This window comes from Puntigrus tetrazona, chromosome 24 (genome assembly GCF_018831695.1).
Source record: "Puntigrus tetrazona isolate hp1 chromosome 24, ASM1883169v1, whole genome shotgun sequence".
NCBI classification, from domain to species: Eukaryota; Metazoa; Chordata; class Actinopteri; order Cypriniformes; family Cyprinidae; genus Puntigrus; species Puntigrus tetrazona.
The window spans coordinates 18157775-18181057 of record NC_056722.1 but is presented as its reverse complement, the minus strand read 5'-3'; the positions used below and the strand labels follow the sequence as shown (position 1 = coordinate 18181057).

Below are 23283 nucleotides of genomic sequence, written 5' to 3'. Positions count from 1 at the left end.
TTAAGGCGGTACCAAGGAGCTGAATGCATCTATAGGATAAGTGAACACAAGGCTCACTGTCTGCACACCTGCCTGGATACAGTTACACAGGTGGAAACGAAACGCCTCGTGTCGTTTGGCTTCATTCCGCTGCTCGCGTTCATGCTGACGGTGCAGACGGGTATTCTGGGGGAAACGGTTTTAACAATGTTGGACTGGACCCGAGCATTTAAGATAGCCGGTCCAAATGAATGACTGTAAGCCATGGAGACAGCGCGAGAAGAGCGCGCGCAGGGGAGCGAGGATGACGCGGCGCAAAAGGACTCCACAAGTGTGAGTAATTCATGCTGCTGGACCCCTTCAATATCACCATGATAACCACAGTTTCCGTCAACATAACAGACTTTAGCTATCGTTGTTACTGCGAAATCACTATATAAAATAGTCTGGCAAATCCTTCAAATTAAGAAGAAAAGTGTTAATACATTTTTATCACGCTTTATTTATTAGGTTGCACATTGAATTTTAAAAGTATGTATTCATTATAATAACAGCTACGTTCATTTTTCGTACATTTTTTCGCTACAGTGACCAGCGTCGTTTCTGTGAGGGGTAAAGCATTTTGACCTCTGCTGAAATTAGGAATTTAGAAAAGGCTATAGTTAAGGCTTGACCTTTGTTTGGCATTTTTCAGATAGACTTGAAAAACTTCATTTGATCCTTTAAATACATAACTTCATAAAAAGCTCGTATCTAACGTTATAATATAATATTATTATATTTTAATTTCCTTAGATGTATTGCAGTGTATACGATTACCGTAAGATAGGGACCGTCCGCAAAGTGTTTTTTCTGACTAAGACAAAAATGTTCACCGTTTCTGTCACTGAAAGTGTACACAAATAATTTGCACAAAAATGCATGAAGCAGAAATAGCTGTGTATGTGTGCACATCTATACTTTGCTCTTTTTAATTAACTGGGACAGAGCCATTGCACGTTTTTCTACATTTATCGTTTGCACTTCGTTGACGGTCCTTAACATTTTTGCGTTTCAGCTAAATTTCCAGAAGGCGAAAGTGAAATTTACTTGATGTCAAATAAAAGACGCTTTGCTGTTTTCTGAAAAAATATTAAGTCTCGGAAAGACTTTTAACCCATGCTATCTTGATGTAAATTAAATTAAGCGAACGAGATGGGATGACATCGTGTAAATAATGTATGACTGGACAACCACAATGAACGACACTCATGGTGATGATCGCAAAACACAAGTGAACCGACCAGAGCAGACTATATTAGTTTTTTCCCCTTTGGTTTAACTCTAACTTATTCTTCAGAAATGTTTATTTATTTAATTGACTTAAACAGTGATAGCCAGTAAATCAGTTGGTAATTCCACAGAATTTATTGGAGTTATTAAGTAGTGTAACCTATTGCAAGGTTTTTCAAAAAATACCTAGGTGTTATAATGCTAAAAAAAAACATAATACCACTTTTGTAAGTTATTGTGAACATTAATTTCATTATGTGATAATTTGTTGTTTTTTTAATGTTCATGTTGACCCCATTGAATGCAAAGGAAAGTATAGTAGTCAGCATTTGAAGTGGATCAAAAAAGTTGTCATAAGACAAGAACACATTAGGATTTAGGCTTTAGGACGAGATTATCATCCACTTAAAATGTTGACTAGTGTAGTTTAGACATAAAAGATATGTTAATATCTAGAAATCCCTGGCCTAAATGCATCTCTCCGGCTGGATAGATAAAAATGTCAGTAAGTGGTTGTTTAATTTATTTTGAGGCAGTTGCCCATTAGGTCATTGTGAGCTCAGAGTGAGGTGGATTTTGTAACCCAGTTGGATCTCTTTCAGAATTACTGAGTGACTTTACCATGTAACTCTAACCGCTCATTGCAATAATATCTGTTTGTGATAAGGCCACAACACACACCTTAAATCCAAAACCGAAGCCACTGATTTCCCACTTGTTTTCTTTTGAACCCTTAAAAAAACATTGACATAGATGGACAAGGTGGTCTGCTTAATCAAGAAACGTGAAAAAAAAAAGTCCTGAAATGACAGTAGCGCTAGTGGCATGACGTTTGATATCTTTACGACTCTTGCATTGTGCAGTAAAAAGATCATAAAGTGATGACAGTGCTTTTACAAACCACCATAATCCAGTTCATTGCCCTGTTGATTCTCCATTATTGGCAGATGGCTTTTTTTGTGCAAGTGTTACATCAGATCAGAATGTAATACATACCTGTGGTTTTAGGTAGCTGATGTGTCCGTGGAAGTGGCTACGGTGGACGCAACTCTTAATAAACTATGCAGAAGATACAACAGACGCAGAAGAAGAGCAAAAAAGATAAAGAAGAAAAACCCAATATTAGAGCTGCAGAATCTGGCCATCCTCATCACAGTGGTGGTGTTTGTCGTTGTGGTGATAATGTGGTCACTTCTGTGGGTTTTTATATGTAAGCTAAACACAAACACGGATATACTGTTCACAAGAGCATACAAAATTGAACTGCAGTTTGACTGAAAAGCGCGCTCTGTGTTTTGTAGTCCGGAGAGAGGGCAACAGTGGTGTGTATTTTGCTGGTATGTTCCGTGTTGCCAATGTTGAGTTTATACCAGAGTACCGGCACGCTGACTCCACTGAGTTTGTGTCCATGGCAAACCGCATTCAGCATGTGGTGAGTAACACAGAACAAATATATCAGAAGAGTAAAAAAGACCATTAAAACCCTCAACTTTATATTTGAATCCAATTAGATAACCAGCGTATACCGAACATCATCAGTATCCAGACTCTACAAACAAACCATCATCTCTGATCTAAGGTAAAGTCACCCCACTGTTACTCTGCTAGAGAGATTTATAATTTCAATAAAGCATTGAATAAAGATTTATTTTCAGTAGTAATATTTAAATATTCTTTGAGTAAATAATAGTTGAGATCGCTCACTGTAATCTGTGACCTCTCGTCTTCAGTAATAACAATCAAGGTGGTGTGCTGGTGCATTTCTGGATGATCTTCGTGGTGCCACAACTCAAGGCTCCATCCGTTTGTGAGGACTGTGTGAGTGCCATCCTCAAAGACTCTGTGCAAATGAGTTTGAAGAACAGGTCTTCAGTGGGCTTCCTGCAGGGCCTTCCTGTTGACATAGACTCCATTCTTGTTAATGGTAAGATCTGCCACTGTGTAACTACATTACATAATGCTACATTTTGTACAGATATTCCTTGTACAAGTTTTGGTCAATTTTTCAGCTTCAAAATGATTGGAATTTAAATTTTTTTTCTTGTTTTCCCAGTTGCTTTACGCTCAGATTACACATCAACAGCTGTGGGTGAGTCAGTCGAAACTGAGAAGTACATACACATGACAAACTGGGGTTGTGGGCTATTCAGAACTGCTTTTTAAATTCTAGTTTATTCACTTGAATTTGCATTTAAGGTAGTAGAAAAAATGCAAAATTGCAATTAGAATTTAAAAAATATAACACACCACTTTTCAAAGGTTAGGAGTCGGTTGGTGTATTTCTGTATATATAGATCAGTGTAGTTTTTAAAAACTATTATGCTAAAAAAAAAAAGTCTGTTATGCTAAAAGCAGTGGTATTTTGAAATATTATTACAGAAAAACTTTGTGTAGAAACCATGATGAGTTTTTTTCCAGAATGTTTCCAGAATGTTCGAAAGAACAGCATTTATTTGATATATTTTGTAACAGTGGAAATGTCTAAACTGTAAACTGCATCCTTTTCTCACTGAAGAAAAGTATTACTTCCTTTTGAAAAAAAAATCATACTGACCCCATATATCTGAATGGTACATATTTACTTATATTTCTTTGAATAAATTTTATTTAATGGAACAGGTTGAAAGCAAAACATTTTTTTTGCCGTCTCACCTATTATTGGTAAAAATATAAACCTTTCACAACCCATAACAGGGGCACTTTAAAATCATGAAAACCGTTCAAGTTCAAGATGCTGTATGCCTACTCAAATTCAGACATGTGATTGTGATTCTTAAATTGTAAATCTAAGGTTTTTGAATATCTCTTGTAATGTCTATTGTTGCTGTACTGTACTGGATTATTGCAGTTCAGTGTGTAATGGCTGCTGTTATGGTTTCTCTGTGTGTCCAGGCTCTCAGTGTGTGGATAAGCTGTACGCAGGTGTTCCTGATGTGAGTATTCCCCTCAATGTGTTCTCCTCCTGGGGAGGCTTAAGCTGCTACATCAAACTGACAAGTGCTCCAGGCTCTGTCATCCGTCTCACTGTGAAGAGCTTTCGCATTGACCCCAGCGACTGCGTCTATGATGCCCTCACCGTGTATGACTCTCTGCTTCCCATGAGAGGCATGGTTCTGTACAGGTAGAATAGAATGCTTTATTGTTATATTAAGTTGTTTTAGGAATTTAGGATAAATCATTCCGGAGTATCTACACATTACACGATAGATGTTTTGCAACATATTCAAATGCTCTAGTGTAGATTGTCAGGGGAAGAACTTGAAGACAAAGTAATTGACAAAAAACTGGGATGATCGTTTTGATTTTGATACACTCTTTTTAAAGGTTTTGTGAATCAGTGTCAGCCCCGATCTCTTTGGTCTCGACCTCCAATGTCATGCTGCTCTCCTTCAGACTCACTCAAGGCAACAAGATCTTCAGAGGACTCTTCCAGGCTCTCATGGAAGAGCGTGAGTCTCTTCACTAAAGTGTGTGTATGTTTGTATGTCTGATTGTGATCCTGAGGCCCATTCGTCTTTCCTGTACACAGAGTGTATGAATATGATAGCATTACCTGCTGGCCCAGGTGATTCTGGAGTGATGACCAGTCCGTTTTACCCCAGTCTGTTGCCCCGTCAGTGCTCCTGCACCTGGATGTTTCAGGTACACAATAAAACATTTTTTTAATGTGTAGCAATATTATCCACAGCATCCATGTGACGAATGTTTTTTTGGATGTTTATGTGTCAGATGTCCAGCAGCACTCTCGGTGTGGCTCTCAGGTTCCAGAACTATATGCTAAAACTAAAAGACTTGCAAAACTGTGAACACGGCTGGTGGAAAGTCAATGAGATTATGTAAGTGATATTTCAAAGTAAATTTGTTTTGTTAAAGTACAATTCATCTGTGTACTGATATCATATATGATGATATTAGTACACAAAAAAAATCATCATTATTTACTCACCCATTTAAGATTTTTATAAAATTATAACATTAATTTAAAAACATAAACATAAATTAAACATGTTAAAGATCTAATAGATATAAGAGATCTTATTGCACATTTCACTGCAGTTTCAAAGAGAAATGTCCACTGAGTGGCGCTAAAACAAAGGTTCAATATGTGAACCCTGGCACATTTTTGAATATGTTTATATAGAATGTATTGAGGCGGTTCTGAATTGAAATAAAAACTGATATAAAAAAGCATTGCTGTTGCAACAGTGCAATTCACCTTCCTTTTACATATTTTTGTTGAACCGTGGTTACACAGGATTTGAACCGGAGCTCTTTAACTCTCAAGTAGATCTCTGTACTAGCTATCAAACAAACCTAGCATCTATGAATACCCATAGATATGAAGCTGAATATGTGTAATGCTAACATTCAAATGCATCAGTTTTCAGATATATTAATATTGTTTTGAAGTCTTCATTGAAATAGTTTGTTCATTTGGAAACTGCAGTGATACGTACTTGTTGGTGCATATTTTGTGTCTCGCTAAAAAGTGTACCAAGGTACATTTATGCCACAAGACCAGGTAGGTGATAGTTTACTCTAACCAAACACCAAAAAAGACACAAAAAGATGTTCCATACAATCCAAATGTTTGCCACAGTAGGTGGTCAGATATGGTGAGTAAATAGTGACAGATGGTGATCTGTTCCTTTAATGTTTTTATTTATCAGGTTATAGATTGATATATTTTGAGCTGGTACAGAAATAACTGCAACTGATTTACAGATACTGTGGAAATTACATTGACCATTCAACCGTCTTCCGTATTCCTGCGCAAAACCCTGAAGTGGTTTTCCGCTGCAGCTCACGAAATGCCGACCAACCCTTCAGTGCCACTTACAGCAACTACAACACCAGCCAGCGTAAGAACAATGCTGCCGAAACAGAGGAAATGCAGAACAATTCCAATAGTCATTTTTCATCAGTAGTACATTCTCATTTACGAGCAAAGGAATAATAAGTCACTAATCTGACTCATGGCACCAAATGTTCTTACTCTGGTCTTGTTTTTTTATCTTTCAAGCATGTCCAGAGGGTTACTTCCTGTGCTCCACAGGTCTGTGCGTGGAGAAGTTCAGGCGCTGTGATGGACTGGATGACTGTCAGGATGAAAGCGATGAGATTTTTTGTTGTACGTTTTGTAATCATGCAAACCCAGCAGTTCTACAACAGTAAAACTATTAAACGTTTGTCAATATTCATTATTTCATTATCAGTTATTTTTGTCCAACAGCTAAACCACCTAAAATCTGTGGAGGTTCATCCCCTTTGCACCCGTTATACATCTGTAATGGAGAGATGGACTGTTCCAGTGGTAAAGATGAGACCAACTGTACTCAGGGTAACTTGAGAACTACTTAAAAATTCACACTTTGAATTTTGAACTCACAATTTATACTATAATATGTAAAGAACATTAATATGTGTTGGATGTGCAGAGACTAGCTGTTCTGGAGTCAGTTACCAATGTAGCAATGGAGCCTGCATTCTTAAGAAAAATGCTAAATGTGATGGCTTACCCGACTGCTACGATCGCAGTGATGAGAAGGACTGTGGTGAGTTTTAATACGCTAACACGCTAACCATACATGTAAAGAGACTGCACAGAATTTTATTATTACTCTCGAAGTCCAGTATTCTTATTAAAATTTCATATGGTTCAATATGGTTATAAGTTATCAATATGGCGTCAGATTTTAAATAAATAATCTAAATTAAATAAAAAACTAAAGACAAATATTACAAAAAAAAACTACATTTTGAATGAAACAATTGAAGAAACAAAAAAAACCCTACTTTTGAATGGTACATATTTTTTTCATTTTTTTCATGAAACAGGTGGAAAACAAAATATTTGTTTAATCCTAAAACTTTTAAAATAAATATATGTAGCAATAAAAAGTCAAAAAATGTCAGCAAGAGACTTCAAAAGTTCATTTAGGGCAACCAATTTTTACGTATGACTGGTTAGCTATTCAACCCAAAATAGCCCTCATGTTCCCATGATGATATCGCTGCTGTTATTATGATCTATTGCCCTTTTTGCAATGGTCGACTTGAAAATGTTTGGTAATCGGTGTGTGTGTGTTGGAGTTGAACCAGAGGGTGATTACAGGAGTCAAGCTGAGCTTTGATCATGCTTCATTCTCTTCCTGAACGCTTTCTGATTTTAATGGCTTTGGCTCATCAGGCGCACTGTCATGACTGAGCAGACACATACACTTCTGGTCAAAAGTTTAGAATAATTCGGGGTGCAGATAGCCTTGTGATTAGCATATTGGCATATAGCACCATTGCGATTCAGGTTGTCAATTGTCATTATTATTGACAACCATTAATTAATAATGGTTGTTATCAATGTTAAAAACAGTTGTTTTTGCTGATTAATAAGAAAGAACATTTTGATACTTTGTTTCAGAATTCTTTATTGAATAGCATATGAGACTTGTTTCTAAAAAATGTAAAATCATAATTATAAAATAGTGGTGTACACACCTGTATTAGTCAGACATTTTTACATTTTACATTACATATCATGTCATTCATTTTGGATGCTTGTACACTAACGCCAAGTATGTCTTCTTGTGTCTGATATGTTTCCATATAATTTCTAGCCTGTGGCAATCCCTCCCTTTCAAAGCATGTATCTGACAGCACGGCCGCACACCACCGTATTGTGGGCGGGATCAATGCTCTGGAGGGGGAGTGGCCATGGCAGGTCAGCATGCATTTTTCTGGTCAGCTGTATTGCGGCGCATCGGTCCTCTCTGATGAGTGGCTCATTTCAGCAGCACACTGTTTCAGCAAAGAAAGGTGAGAGATCATTAGACCCACAGTTTAAATAGCTGAATATCAAAGTTTAATACTTTTTTTGTTAGCAGCAACGAGCTGGTCAGTTATGCATATATACTGTTTGACACTTTCAGGTTGGCAGATCCACGCATGTGGATGGCTCATCTCGGCATGCTGAACCAGGGCAATGCCAAGCATGTGGCCGAGGTCCGTCGACTGGTTGTGCATGAATACTACAATGCGAGAAATTTTGACTATGACATCGCCCTTGTGCAGCTGAAGAAGGCCTGGCCCAGCACTCTGGAACAATATATCCAGCCTATCTGTCTGCCAGCTCCTTCACAGACCTTCACTGAGGGGCAACGCTGTTGGGTCACCGGCTGGGGCTATCGTTCTGAACAGGGTAAAGAAATAAAAAACTTTAATGTTAACAGTACCGTTTAAAGTTTTAAGCTCAGTAAGTTTTTCTAATGTTTCACATGCTTACCAAGGCTGCATTTATCTGATCAAAAGTGCAGTAATATTGTGAAATATAATTTTTTTTTATATTTTGATATATTTAAAAGTGTAAATTACTCCTGTGATGGAAATTAGTGTTACACGATCCTTCAGAAATCATTCTAATATGCAGATTGCTCAAGAAACGTACTATCAGTTACCCTGCTTAATATTTTTAATTTCAAATAATCTTTGATGAATATGTAGATTTATTTGCATTTAGAATTTTTTGTAAAACATTTTCGCATTTTTGACTTGTCCTTCCTGAATAAAAGTATTCATTTTTCAATCTTACAGAACCCAAACTTTTAAACAGTGCTCAAACTAGAAAAAAAGAGTCAGTTTCTTGTTTATATATTTCTTTTTTAGATAAAAACAGCATATTTTCTCTCTCTTTATACAGATAAGGTTCTACCCACTGTACTGCAGAAGGCAGAAGTTAGCATTATAAGCCAGAGTGAATGCAAGAGAAGCTATGGTGCTATATCCCCCCGCATGCTGTGTGCTGGCGTGCCCTCTGGAGAGCAGGATGCCTGCCGGGTGAGGGGAGATAACAACCTTTGGACTGGTTCCTGCTTTATGAACCGAACATAAGCTTAGTATCTCATTTCAGAGCATTATTAAAGGACTAGCCTTTTATCGTTGATGAAAGTGAGCTGTCTCTCTGTATTTTACATAATGATTTCTAATTCCAGGGAGACTCTGGCGGGCCTCTGACCTGTCAAGCCCCTTCGGGCGGCCGCTGGTTTTTGACGGGCATTGTGAGCTGGGGGTCCGGCTGTGGCAGACCCAACCTTCCTGGAGTTTACACCAGAGTCGCCAAGTTCATAGACTGGATCCAAAGACATATTCAAAACTTATGAAATGCACAGCCAATAAATCCACCTACTCAAAACAAGCCATTGTCATCATCAACTGTTTTACAGCAAATAGTTACTTCATGGTCTGTTAATCATGTAACACCATTATAATACATTTGTCTTGAATAAAGGTTTTCTTGTAGTCTTTTTTCCTCAAAAAATTAAATACTTCATGTTAACATACTGCATAGCATATTTTAAACCTAAAATCATCTAACGTATGTAAACGGACACTGTTTAAGAAATTGTGTATTAGATGGTCTTTTAGAGGGGATTTGAACTTTTTCTTTTCTTTTTTTACTGGCCAACTTGACCATCTTAGCCAGGCAGGAGGCCAACTATAACCACCTAATGTTACTCAAGACCAGATAACCCTCTTAGCTAGCTTTAGGTTTCGCATCATGGTTAATGTAATATAAATATATTTAACAATAACTTTTAATATTAAGTTTCACTACATGATTTTCTGGAGTACTTATCTTAGGTTAGTTAAGGCAGCAAATTTGTCGGTTTAAATATTTTGAATAATGCCGTTAAACTGGACGTTTCGTGTCGCCCATGGCAGCTGCTTATTATTGCAAACCGGTGTGATTAATTATACGTAATTGTCTTAATTATGAACACTGCAAACTGATTTGTAGTGCAAACAGTTTTTCCGTTTACTTAACTTTAGCCTTATCGTTATTTCCGTAGAGCGGGTAATGAACCGGAAGTCTCGCACATTCACAGAAAAACCGTCACTTCCGCTAATGCAATAACATGAAATGATTATAAACAATAGTCGAGTGCTTTATTGTTTTTACAGTGTTCGTTTTGTTGCTAGAAAATCAGTATTTCAGGTTATCGTATTCGTTCAAAACTGCAATCATTTATCTCAAATGAATACAGTAACGTATTTGTTTATATATGCACGTGGCCATAATATTAAGATTTCTTAAATAAAACCACCACATTCACATCGACGCTGACAGTGCATAAAGTAAACACTCTCATAAGAAGGAAATGTCCCAGTTTGGCCCAGGAATCCTAAGTAATCAATACAGTGCGCAGCACACGGGGATATATTGAGTCCACTTTGCTTCTCAGGCTGCACGCCTCGCTGGCTCGTAACGTGAGACACGGGGGAAACAACAGGGAAATATTTCATCCACACCGACTCCTCTTAAACAAATATTTTAGCTATGCGCCGATGTTTTTCATCCCCAGCAGACGGACCGCTGTAACGATGCATTCTTCTCCGCGATTAATTTAATGACGCTCTAATCATGTAACATCAGACTGCCCATTGTGGCCCATGGCACACGCACACCACGGGAGAAGTTTGCCCACAATTTCTGTCGCACGGATGGCTATGCGGATTGTACCTGCTCATAGTGCTCCCTTTGTGCCGCGGTGCATGCTGGGTGCCGCGCAGCACCTGTTCGCGGAGGGGCACGGAGAGTGAATGCTCGCAGCGCCAGACCCGCTCAGGTCGGGTTTCTCCGGGATCGCGCTACGTCTGCGGGCTGATTTCTCTGCCCGAGGTATTGTTCTGTATCGCTGCATCGGAGCCATAAGAGAGCGGGCCATGAGGACTTTTCCCAAAAACAGAAGCTGCGAGGTTTACAGCGTCTCTGGTTTGGGAGCCTGCGCCCCCGCCGGTGCACCTGCACAGGTAAGAGACCCTCCATCAGCACCGCGCGCGCAGACGCAGCGACTAGAGCGAATTCAACACTGGCGTGATGCTTCTGAGCACTTTTGGCGGCAATACAGTTGATTAAAATGAATGTAATCTTACTTTTAAAATACGTATAATTCTGTTGCGTGAGGAAAACATTGTTCAAACGTGTGCATCTTAGTCTCATAACATATACCGTTCCCCTTTCACAGCACATTAATTTGTAGCACATAAATACGGGTATTAGCATTGATTCATGTTTTTTAATTGGTAGCAATACGGAAAATGGTATTTAGCATGTTTAAAATGAAATGAAAGTAATTTTATTTACCACCTCGTTTTATGCATTTTAAGGACACGTTTTATCTTAAAACAAATACATTGAGAAATACAGAAATGAGATGTAATTGTAAGCTAGTCACTCATTAGTTGGCGCAAATGCAGGTCTATATTCTGTGCAAATCTTTGTGTTTGCAATACAAGTAGAGCTACGTTAGTTAATGTGTGTGTTTGAACACACGCTTTCGTGGATGTTACTGTACATATTAAATTACGCTACAAGAACATTCTGACTCGGATTATGTATGAAATGATAGTTTTTCAGAATTGCATTGATCTTGTAACTTCTGTCATGGGGTCATATGCACCCACGGTTCCATTAAGAACATTTAACCATTTCTGTATACCCCTTCCATTCTTCAAAAGGTTCTTTATAGTGGAAGTGTTCTTTAGATTTTTACAATGTCCTTTACGCTAAGAAAAAAATGGTTCACACTAACAAAAAAAGAACTATTCACTGAAAAGAACCAAAAATAGTTCTTCAACGGAATCACCTCGAAACCCCCTTTTGGAGTCTTTATATTTAAGAGTTTCCAGTGTCTAATTGGTTAAACCGACGTGTTACAACTCACCCCATGTTACAACACTCCCCGCTCTCTCCTATACAAACTCACAAAAGGTATTTTAAGCTCATTTCAGCTGTGATAATGAATAAAAACCTTTTATTTTGCCTGTGTCTAAACGCTGGCCTTGATAGTCTCATGAATGTGCTTGTCAAAGATGGAGTGCTGACACCGCTGAGAGGGGCCGTGGGAACGCAGACCCTCAAATTACGCTTTGTGCGACTCCACAGGGGAATCCCACCAGGATATCCTAGTTCCGCGACCCCTTCCTCCTAATGAAAAGATGTTTAGAATGATGCGGCAGGAAGCCAATTAAATACGACACGTAGGGTGTTGTAAGGTGACAAAAAGGTTGCGATAGTGATCGTGGCTAAGAGCACTGTGCTGTCTCAACAAGTGATGTTAAGGCGAGGTTTCTCGACTTGTGTTTAGGAGGACTTTGTGACGAAACCCACCCAGACGTCAAGTCCATCGAGCAGCGGGTCTGACATCAAGAGCCCGGTGGGCAAGAGAGCGAATTGCAGGGCATGGAGTAAGTGGGCACTGAGAGCCTCCCCCCTCCTCCCTCTCTCGGCTGCCATTGCACTGACTCTCCATTTCCTTGCATGTAAGTTAAGACCCTGTGCTGTAGAGGAATGCTGAGATTATGATCTGGTATGTTCCAGTATAGCTAGTCAAGCCTCTCATCCTTGGCCGTCCAAGGAGATTCTTCAAGGGAAGCGCATGAGCTCGTTCCTGTTTTATTGGATAGGCTATGCATACTGAGCTGCTAGATACTGTTTTTTAATTCCTACGATCCCCATAAATGCAGTGACAAATTTAATATGCTATCACAGGAATAAATTAAAATTTCAAATATATTACAGAAGAAAAGAGTTAATTTATTAATATTCATTCTAAAAAATGCCTTCCTGAACCCCAAAATACATTGAGCGTGTATTATTTTTAGTGCTGTCAAACAATTTATTGCAATTAATCGCATCCAAAATAAGTTTTTGTTTATATATATATATATATATATATATATGTGTGTGTGTGTGTGTGTGTGTGTGTGTATTGTGTACGTTTATTATGTATAAATAAATACACACATGCATATATATGAATTTTTCTTTAAATATTAAATATATTTCTTTATAATATAAAATATGAGAATGTGAAAATATAAATGTATATACATGTAAATATTTTCAAAATATATGTTAAATGTGTGTGTGTATTTAAATACAAAATAAATATACAAAGTGCATATGCATATATAATGTAAACAAAAACGTTTATTTTGAATGCTTAATCATTAGTCCACACTAACATGTATGTGTATTTATATATACATAATTAATATGCACAGTACGCACGTATTATGTAAAAACAAACCTTTAATTTAGATGCTCTAAAGCGTTTGAAAGCTATTATTTTAGTATTTTAAAAACTATCTGTGTGTTTCCGTTTTTAAAATAAACAAATGCTGAGATATATTGCTAAAATATTCTTACTTTTTAGGTGTACAGATCATTTTTGGAGCTATTATTTATTGTGTTCATCAGCATTTGAACTTGTTAAAGCATTTTAATATATTTGGTGCTGTCTCTGAATGTATCGTCTCTTCATAGAAGTATTCCTCTTCCCGCAGCCTCTCCATCGCTCTCAGTGTTCTACCTTGGAGGAAGCATTGAGTTCTCCAACCTCAGCTTCTCTCCAGACCTGGCAGACCCGTCGTCTACACAGTTCCACCTCCAGTCTCAGGCGCTAAGCCATTACGTAAGCATAAACATACAGAACAGTCTCTCTGTGCCGCCCTCGTCAACAAAGCCGGTTTCTCCGTGATCTCTCCGGAATGCGGCCGCTCTCCAGAGACCACTCAAGGAACGATGCTCGGCCCTGGCACTTTCAAACGCAAAGTCCGCCAAAGCTGCAGGTCCAGTGGTGCGCTCGACCCTCATTGTCACCCTTTTAAATGTAAAGCAGGCTCTGCTGAGTCTTCGGCCGCTCCGTGGCCCTCTTAAATGTAAAGCCAGCTGTAACCGGAGCCCTGCTCGGTGTGAGGCGGCGCGGTGAGACCGGCTCCCAGAGGACTGCGGCTTTTCAGGGCCGAGGACAAGAACGGTGTTTGTGAGAGGGACAGGGCCCAGGCAGGCTGAGTGAGAGGAAGAGCAGTCCTTCAATAAAAACATTGTCTGTGGGCTTCCTCACACACAATCAGATGCTCTGTACCTCTTTGCTGAGAGGCTGCAGCCAGCGGAGAAAAGAAAGGTAGACCAGGGGACAGAGTAGGCCAAGAGAGAGAGAGAGAAAGTAAGGATTTAGGGCACCGAAAGAGAGCACAGGGAAGTCTGGGCCAAAAAAGCCAGTATCATGGGAATGGTTGGCATTTGTGTCTGCATTAGGCGCGAGATTAATAGAGGCCGTGTGAGGAAGCCCGGCCAAGTGTGGCTTCTCGTCCGGCGCGATGCTCTAATTAGCCTAAACGTAATCTTTGTCGTGACTGTAATTCCGTTTAATAGCAAGCGAATTCGATTGTGAGAACCGACGGCCTGCGAGTGTGCACCCCTGCTCATAAATCTAGTTCTAAACCCGCCGCCCGCCCCTTCCATCCAGCGCTTCGGGATGACATTGAGCCCGGGACAATGGCACTGTTGTTGCCCAAAGCTCTTGTTGCTCAAAGCCAATCGCACAAGAACAGCGCTTTTGTGCCAAGGCTGCAGGTCTCGCCTGGGCCACTGATGTCTCACCTTCTTCAATGATGTCACGCCTTCCGTAGCTCTGATGTCACTGAGACGTCTCAAAATACTGTTTATACCAGGGGGAAACTTCATGACCTTGGTAGATGTTATCAGCGGTTTGTTTACAGCGTTCAGAAATAGTTTGAGAACGGAAAACGAATAGCGGCTTATGTTTGTCATGGTAATTTTTCCCTATCATCTCTTTACTCCCTTTCGGTTTATGTGCTGTGGATCTAAGTTCTCAGAGTTGTATGATTCTTCACCATGGAGCACGTATTACCAGCACTCAGGAATTATTGCATTTAGGTGAGTCTGTACATGAACACAAATACCCCTGTAAGTTTCAAAACTACAAACCACAAAAAAAATGTAACAATTACAATAACAAAGACCACTTTGAACGTTAACCTTAGCATTGAAGTGTTATTTTAGTAGCATTGATGGTTACACTTAAGGACTTAAGGTGTCCTTGTGACATGTGCTTGCATAATTTTAGTTGTAGCCTTAGTTACCAACAACACTGAAATTGTCTTGCAGTATGTTCAGCACTTTGTCTTATAGTCACAGCTGTTGTTCACTAATGCAGATGCTGGCAGTGGAACAAGTAGCAAATGTAATGTGATTTATTTTCTTAACTTCCAGTTATACTCAAATGTGGTCACTCGAGGTCATTTGCTGTACTCAGTGTGCTGTTTTCTCTGTAGTCTGTCAGTGATGGCACAGCATACCAATAGCCTTTATTCTCTGATCTGGTGCCATTCAATGCTATATGAAATGTGCAGAATACTAAGTGTGTGTTTGAATGGAGGTGTTTTTAAGACTTAATTAGCAATGTTCCACCCGATCCTGATTAAAAAAAGTGCGCCTAATAAGCTTTTGTGTACAAAATTGGATAAATAGATTTGAAATAAATGTTTCTGTTTCAAACGTGACGGTAATAGCTGCTGAAAGCCAAAAGAATATATGACATTTTAAAATATATAGCGGTTTTCATATTACTGAATGTTACGGATTTAATGTATCTAAATGTAAACAAATGCCTCGTTGGAAATAAGAAACTTTCTTGAAAAATCTTAACAGCCCAAAACTTTTAGTAAGTGTAGGTGTGATGCCACATTGCAACAAACACATTGTACAAACCCAGTAGTAATTAACCCAGCGTTATTACTTCCCCTACTTGATTTAAATTCAAAGCCTATCAACCCATCTTGTTAAAAGTCATGTGTCCTGATGACAGTGAAGGAGTGGAAGGTCTTTGTGTGTACTACTGGAGTAAATTCTCTGCTCCTCCCGCTATTGCTGAGGAACTCCGGAGAGTGAACCCGTCCCGGTTGCAACGGCGTCTACCTGGAACCAACAAGGTCCTTTTCAGCAGGAACGAGGAGCGCTACTACATGGAGAGGGACAAGGACACACTGCGTCTGCTCGGTTAAGAACATTTCATCCCTCTGTTTTTGTCATTTTAAAGTAAGGAAAACATCTTTACATATAATCCTGTGTCTGCAGGTTTGAATGCAGATAACGGTGGTGATGCCGAGGATGAAGACGATGAAGACTCTGATGACAAAGCGGAAAAAATAAAGAATCCAAACTCTTTACAGAGTGGCAAGTGGCAGTTGGGGCTGCAGGGTACAACCATAATACACTGTAAAGCCTGTTGAGTTTACTCACATGATTTATGAACACTGACTCATTTGAGTTGCCAAACGTTGGTTAAACTAAGCTCTTCTTATTCTCCATGAAACTTCATATCATGAAGATAAACACAAGTAGGCCACGCGTAGGTAAGGCAATTCAAATGCAACCATGTCCCATTAATCCTCTGAGTAAACTCTGCATGCAAGTCCTTCAACCAGGCAGGTTTTACAGTGTACTATCATCACTATAATACTATCATTCTGTCATGAAAACAATCATAATTTTGGTTGTATTCTTGATTTATTCACTCATTTTGATCACGTCTTACTCTCATCTGCCTAACAGCCATGTCTTTTGACCTGTACGCTAAGTATGGAAACAATCGCACGCTCAGTCTTGTCAGTCCGAAGAAGCCGTAATACCAGTGGAGGCTTCGGGTGCCGTCCGGGCACGTTGTGCGACTTGTCATTCTCACACTTCAAGGGGCGACACCAGGAAGCTGCTCTGCCAACAAGCTGTCTGCTTATGATTTCCTACTGCCCCTTCAGAACAAGATCATTGCCAGGTAAATTTGGCAGCACTTTGGCAGTTTATGGTCACTTGCCTCTTTCTACATTTTGTTGTTATTGATTCAATTACTGTACTTGGAAGGTTAGTTCACCCCCAAAAAAATTAATTCTGTCATTTACTGTCAAAAGCAAACCCTTTTGTGATCTTGGATCAGAAATAAAGATATTTTAGACAGTCTTACGATATATAATGATGATGGAAACCGTTGTCAGGTCCTAAACATGGCAAAAAGCACTCTAAATGTGGCCAATATAAGCTCAATTCAGTATATTAGAATGATTTCTGAAAGATCATGCTCCAAGACTGGAGTAATGACTTTGCATTACAGGAATACATTACATTTTAAAACTTGTATTTAGTTTTTTTCATTTTTTTATTTTATTATTGCTTACATTTGATTAAATTTAACAAAAATATTTTATTTTAATTGTTTTCTCTTATAATATATATATTAGACGTGAGAATGTTGTGGCATGATTTAAATCAAATACCATCAAAAATTATTTAAGCACACAAGTAATTTAAACTTATCTTGCTTTTCTCTCTCCAAAAGGATGTGATTTCCTTTACTGTCAGAGTAAAGTTGCCTAAACATCAAACTACATCTCTCTTCTTCCCAGATGGTGTGGTTTGCCAATATCAGGAACATCCCCTGTAATGAAACTGACATCTTCCGGAAACGTCATGCTTGTCACATTTTCTTTCAGTCGTCAGAGACAAGGAGCCATCTTCAAAGCTTATTTCCAAGCTATACCTAAAACCGGTGTGTGAATTAGCAGTCAGCACGACATGCTATAATTTTAATCATTATTCAGTTCATGTTTCATAAATGGTTTGGTTCTGTGTCCCTGTTTCTGTAGAGTGTGGTGGCTTCCTCACTGCATGGAACGGCACGGTGACGTCCCCATACTACCCTGCCTACTACCCTCCGAATGTGGACTGTAACTGGAAAATCAGGGTGAGCTAAGGCTAAAGGCTTTCCCAGGTATCCCATGAGTCTCTTCCCCAGTGCCCCGTGAACCCCATTCAGAGGCCTGGGATGCTCCCTCTTTGAGACCAGGAGCGCAGGGTGGCTGCTGCTTTGTGTAAGAGTGCGTCCGTTGAGAGTCTGGTTTCTCTTTTAGGCTCCGTTGCCGGGATACCTTCTCTCCGTGACCATTGTGATGCTAGACATTCAGGATTCACCGGCCTCAAGCACCTGCGAAAAAGATTGGCTGGAAATAGGTGGCGTCAAGTGAGTGACATGTTATTCATGTATTCATGACTAGAAACAGCTGACTTAATCTTGCTGTGGTTTTACATGCACTAGGTTTATAATACGTCATGTCAGATTTTTCGCTGAACTGCAGGTGTGTTTGTGTGCATTCTTCTTTTACTTTTGCAGGCTCTGTAACCCAATTGGGGACAGCAGCAGAAAGAGGATCTACTCTTCACCCGTCCTACTGCACTTTCACTCCGATGAGTCTTTGACCCATAAAGGTTTTTATTTGATCTACAGGGCCTTCTCTCCTGAAAGTGGTGAGTCTTTATGTGGTTTCTTTTTTTGTAAAGTAACTTGATTTGTGTTTTAAAGTTTGTTTTGTGTCTCGAATGTGGGATTTTTGTCCCTGTTACTACTATGTGATCGGCGCTAAAGGTAAATAATTTAGTTGGATTTGTTAGAAAAATAATGTAACATAAAATCTCAAAAGGGTTCTAGTTTCAAACACATGAAATGTGTGTAACACCTTTAAAATTGTGATGAAAGTTTTTTTTTTAAATAATAAAATAATTCAATAACGTCCTAATTTTTACAATCTAGTAATCCAGTTAACTACAGTGAAGTATCTATTTTAATTACAAAATGATAATTATGTCCCACCTTTTGTGTGCAGCCTTGTTAGAGCATGTTTTCCCCCATCACCAAAATAACAAGTAAAAAAAAATAAATGCATTATAAAATTCTTCTAATTCCTTAAAATAGTAACAAATAAAAGTAACATAATTTAGACCATTTGTACCAAGTAACACATTAATAAATAATCAAATTTAATTTGGTCAGTTTTTACACATATTTTAAAGTAAAGCATTAAAGTGTAATTAGTCGTGCTTTTTCTCCCATATTAGCGTGTCCGAGGCAATTCCGCTGTGGAGATGGCAAGTGTATTCCTCTGAGGAAAGTGTGTGATGGAGAAAAAGACTGTTCTGATGGACGAGATGAGGCCAAATGCAGTAAGCGCATGAGTTAGATTTTCCATACATTCTTGTCAGGCAAGCATAGATGTGTTATTTAACCAGGTTCTACTTTGCCATTAGACACATGTAAACCAGGAGAAGTTTATTGTATGGGTCAGTGCAGACCACACAACCAGTGTAACACTGCATGTGGTGACAGCAGCGAAGAGAATAACTGCGGTAAGAGTGTCTTTTTACTAATACTGAGATGATTTAATGCTTCAGCATGCACAATTTCTCTCTTGCTGCTTTCACTGATGCTCAGAGATGTCTATTTTCATTGCTACAGACGTGTGGAGAGAGTTTGTGGTAAGACCTGCCTATTTTTCAGTGTGTGTGTGTGCATGTATTCACTTATATGTGTGGTCACATTAATGAAAATTACAAACAAAAACAAGTATGAAGCACTCGCATACAATTCACTTTTAAATTAAGCAGTTTTTTTATTGCTCAGTGAGGGCTGATCAACTTGAACATGAGCAAAATCTGTGCGGGGGAATTTTGAAATGACTTGTTTTGCTTGTGAAATTTTACAGAGCAATGCTAATTGCCACCAACAAATTATACATTTGTCAAACTCGTTTCTTTTTGTGTTCAATTTTCCCACTTCTTAGGAGGTAAGTGCTACCATATGTGCTCAAACAAAATCTGCCTCCCCAAAGTCTCAGTGTGTGATGGGATTGTGGACTGCAAAGACCGCAGTGATGAACTCAACTGCACAAGAGCATGTGAGTAAAACCCACTTAACCTACAATTCTGCTCTATTTTGTCATCTTTCCTTGCTTACTGGACCAAAAATGCATTTTGACAATCAAGCCACGTAGATTCCAGGATGAACACATTCATAACAAATGCAAATGGCCAATCCGTGTAATATGTGTAATATATTTTTATGTTCATATGTCTAGTTCTTTCATTTTATCAGTAATGCTGAATATTCTTTCTCTCTGATTATGGTAGTTTCTAAAGGATGCTCTCCTTCCTCCTTCAAATGTGCCAGTGGAAAGTGCTTGAGTAAGATCAATCCAGAGTGTGACGGCATTAAAGACTGCAAAGACGGTTCAGATGAGTTGCGCTGTAGTGAGCATTCTCACAGAATTACATATTCACATCAAATTTATTATTGGCAATTACATTTTCCTTGCAAGTGAGATTCTTTGCTTGCATAACAAATCCTACAAATGTCATGCTGTGCGTGTAGGTTGCGGCACAAGGCCCAGGAAGAGGGCAAAAATTGTGGGTGGCACGGATGCCCAGGCAGGCTCGTGGCCGTGGCAGGTCAGCCTTCAGATGGAACGCTATGGTCACGTGTGCGGGGCATCTCTGGTGGCCAGCCGCTGGCTCGTCTCTGCAGCTCACTGCTTTCAGGACTCGGATGCAATCAAGTGAGGTTTTAATCAGGCACATGCACTACTGTTCAAAAGGTTGGGTCAGTATTAATTTTTTGGAAGGCTTTACTTTTATTCAGCAAGTATACATTGAATGTATCAGAAATTATAGTAAAGACATTTATAATGTTATACTGTCATACTTAGGAAATAAACAGTGAGACAATACGTTTCTGAAAGTGCTGTAATTGTTTGGGTGAACACTTTTCTTCTAGAAGGTTGTGACAGACCCAAATAATCTCTGCTGCATAGTCACATTTTTTTATACATTTTTTACATTCTTGTAAGGGTAAAGAAGGGCACTAATATTTTTCATGAATACGGGCCCTGATCTCACATACGTTATTATACCAGTCTCCTTGCATCGTTTCTCAGCCTTGATAGTTCAAGGTTCCTTGTTGTTTGTGGGAGGGTCAGAGCGCTCTCAGGATACACCGAAAATATCTTAATGTGTTGATCTTAATGAAGATGAACAAAGGTCTTAAGGGTTTAGAACAATGTGAGGGTGAGCAAATAATGACAGAATTTGCGTTTTTGGGTGACTTGTACGTTTAAGTCGCTAGGACTCCAAAATATGTGACACTCCAGGTATAAGGTGTTTGTATATGTTTCGCAGGTATTCTGATGCGCGATCATGGAGGGCCTACATGGGCATGCGAGTAATGAACTCGGTCAGCAACGCAGCGGCCACCAGACAAATCCGTCGCATTGTCTTGCATTCGCAATACGACCAATTCACCTCCGACTATGACATCGCCCTTCTAGAGCTAAGCGCCCCTGTCTTTTTCAATGAGTTGGTGCAGCCCGTCTGCGTTCCTGCCGCCTCTCATGCCTTCACCTCCGGAACCAGCTGCTTTGTTACTGGATGGGGGGTTCTGTCAGAAGAAGGTATGGCACATTGTAGAAACTCATTCAGAACAAACAGTTACTTCTGGTTGAGCTGAAGCAATACGTTAGCAACAATGTCTTGAAACATTCATACAGTGATTAAGGAAAGAAAAATGCATTCTAAAGAAATCGTCTTTGACCACACCCACCAAAAAATCCCCAGTATTCCCATCGAAAAAATCCCCAGGATCCCCCAAACAGCACACACATCGAAGAGACGCATTAGAAATGCTTCACATTTCCATGGCTTACAGAAGCGGAAGCCATCAGAGTTGATAAACTTCTATTAATGAATAAAGTAAAATAAAAAAGAAATATATTCATATAATTTTGTTCACATTTGCAACCAATAGCAAAAGAAGAATCTGTGATAGCATTTCTATAACCTTGCAAAAGAGTAACAAATATATTGAAAAAGAAATGTCAAATTCATTCCTTCAGCTGTTCATTTAGAAAGGCTAATGCAGCAGAGTTAACTGGTTTTCTGAACTTGAATGACATGGTAATATAACGCCAAAATAGTGTTATAGATGTACTGTAAATGAAAGAAAAATATAATTTCATTGATTTGCTATGGAGATCTTATTTCGAAAGGGTTTTAAAACGCATGTCTTACTAGTAATAAATAAATTTTTATATTTGAAGTATTTTTAAGTCTGTAGACAGAAATAAATCATATTAAACAAGTGAAATCTGTCATTACTTGCATGATTTCCATCTAAAATAAAAAAAAAACTTCTGATTTCAGGTGAATTGGCCACATTGCTGCAAGAGGCCACCGTTAACATCATCAGTCACAACACTTGTAATAAAATGTACGACGATGCGGTCACTCCCAGAATGCTTTGCGCCGGAAACATTCAAGGAGGAGTGGATGCTTGTCAGGTTAGTGCGTGTTTTTGTGTTCACTGCTTGACCGTTTTCACCGTTAATATATCCACATCTGTGTTGGCACAGGGAGACTCTGGGGGACCTTTAGTGTGCCTGGAACGGGGCCGGAGGTGGTTTCTAGCAGGCATCGTGAGCTGGGGTGAGGGCTGCGCCCGACAGAACCGGCCCGGAGTTTACACACGTGTAATAAAGTTCACAGACTGGATTCACCAGCAGACGAAAGGCCAGGTGTGACTTACGCACGCACACATATATTTACACCAGAGAACGGGTGATTGGCCCACACTCAGTTGCATGTGATCGAGGAGCACCGGCCCAGCTCTCATGGTGCCCAGACACACAGCAAACATCAACACCTCTGCATCGGAAGCAATTTCCCACCAATTCCTGTTGCTCAGCGTTTGAAACCTCTACCCACGGTCTGCCAGCAGCTTCCCTCCCCTCTCTATGCCCCAAACTCATAAAAACCACCTACAAACATACTGTACTCTATAAAGCCTCGACAGCCGACTACTAGTGTAGAGATTGAGGAGATTATGTGCAGTGGAAAGAGTTCTCTTGGTAAGATTTGTGTTATTTGCATACAGTGGCTAAATATTAGTTTTCATTCATTTATTCATGTTAATGGAATCACTTTGATTTTTCTCATTGTTTAAGATATACACCCTCCACTTCATGGTCCTTTTCAAATATGTCCAACTGTGAAACTGATTGCATGTCAGACATGATGACCAACATGAATTTTAGTCATTATTGTTACTGTTTTGTATGTTTTTGTAGAGTTTTTGTTATCACAAAAGATTATTGGCTTCTCCTTTATTGGGAGAGAGCAGGCAGCCCCTAAGACTCTCTCTACTGGTCGTGATTGGACATTACATCTTACTCAGTACTTCTTTAGTTACGCACACGTTATGATCTGTATACCTGAAAAACCAGATGTAAATGTCAAAACTGAGCAAATGTTAATACTTTATATTAGATATATGAAAAATAGAATTATATTAAAAAGAG

The 23283-nt window shown here is 39.2% G+C and overlaps 2 protein-coding genes across 2 annotated transcripts; both read left to right on the top strand.

The window, feature by feature from the left end:
- Positions 1-73: 73 nt before the first annotated feature.
- tmprss7 (transmembrane serine protease 7) lies at positions 74-9503 on the top strand. The gene is made up of 18 exons (XM_043226399.1): positions 74-312; positions 2260-2461; positions 2553-2683; positions 2763-2830; positions 2982-3175; positions 3305-3340; positions 4144-4372; positions 4576-4700; positions 4781-4893; positions 4981-5087; positions 5977-6113; positions 6275-6382; positions 6485-6592; positions 6690-6806; positions 7866-8064; positions 8178-8446; positions 8945-9081; positions 9237-9503. The coding sequence occupies exons 1-18, from the start codon at positions 244-246 to the stop codon at positions 9402-9404; spliced, it is 2517 nt and encodes an 838-aa protein (XP_043082334.1). The 5' UTR covers positions 74-243; the 3' UTR covers positions 9405-9503.
- A 1270-nt stretch (positions 9504-10773) lies between these two features.
- On the top strand, positions 10774-23277 carry LOC122329803 (suppressor of tumorigenicity 14 protein). The gene is given in 19 exon segments (XM_043226398.1): positions 10774-11055; positions 12393-12567; positions 13594-13721; positions 14922-14989; positions 15921-16111; positions 16190-16312; positions 16667-16886; positions 17512-17654; positions 17752-17849; positions 18016-18125; positions 18276-18409; positions 18998-19102; positions 19187-19285; positions 19720-19833; positions 20066-20185; positions 20307-20490; positions 21110-21381; positions 22130-22266; positions 22339-23277. Coding segments are annotated over 19 exon segments (2799 nt in total). The 5' UTR covers positions 10774-10845; the 3' UTR covers positions 22507-23277.
- Positions 23278-23283: the final 6 nt, after the last annotated feature.

What these genes read in the sequence shown, in the direction of transcription:
- tmprss7 (XM_043226399.1), top strand. Translation starts at nt 244, where the DNA reads ATGGAGACAGCGCGAGAAGAGCGCGCGCAGGGGAGCGAGGATGACGCG. An exon ending in AAGCGATGAGATTTTTTGTT is followed by an intron (nt 6,383 to 6,484) that starts GTACGTTTTGTA and finishes TTTGTCCAACAG; the next exon opens with CTAAACCACCTAAAATCTGT. An exon ending in CAGTGATGAGAAGGACTGTG is followed by an intron (nt 6,807 to 7,865) that starts GTGAGTTTTAAT and finishes TATAATTTCTAG; the next exon opens with CCTGTGGCAATCCCTCCCTT.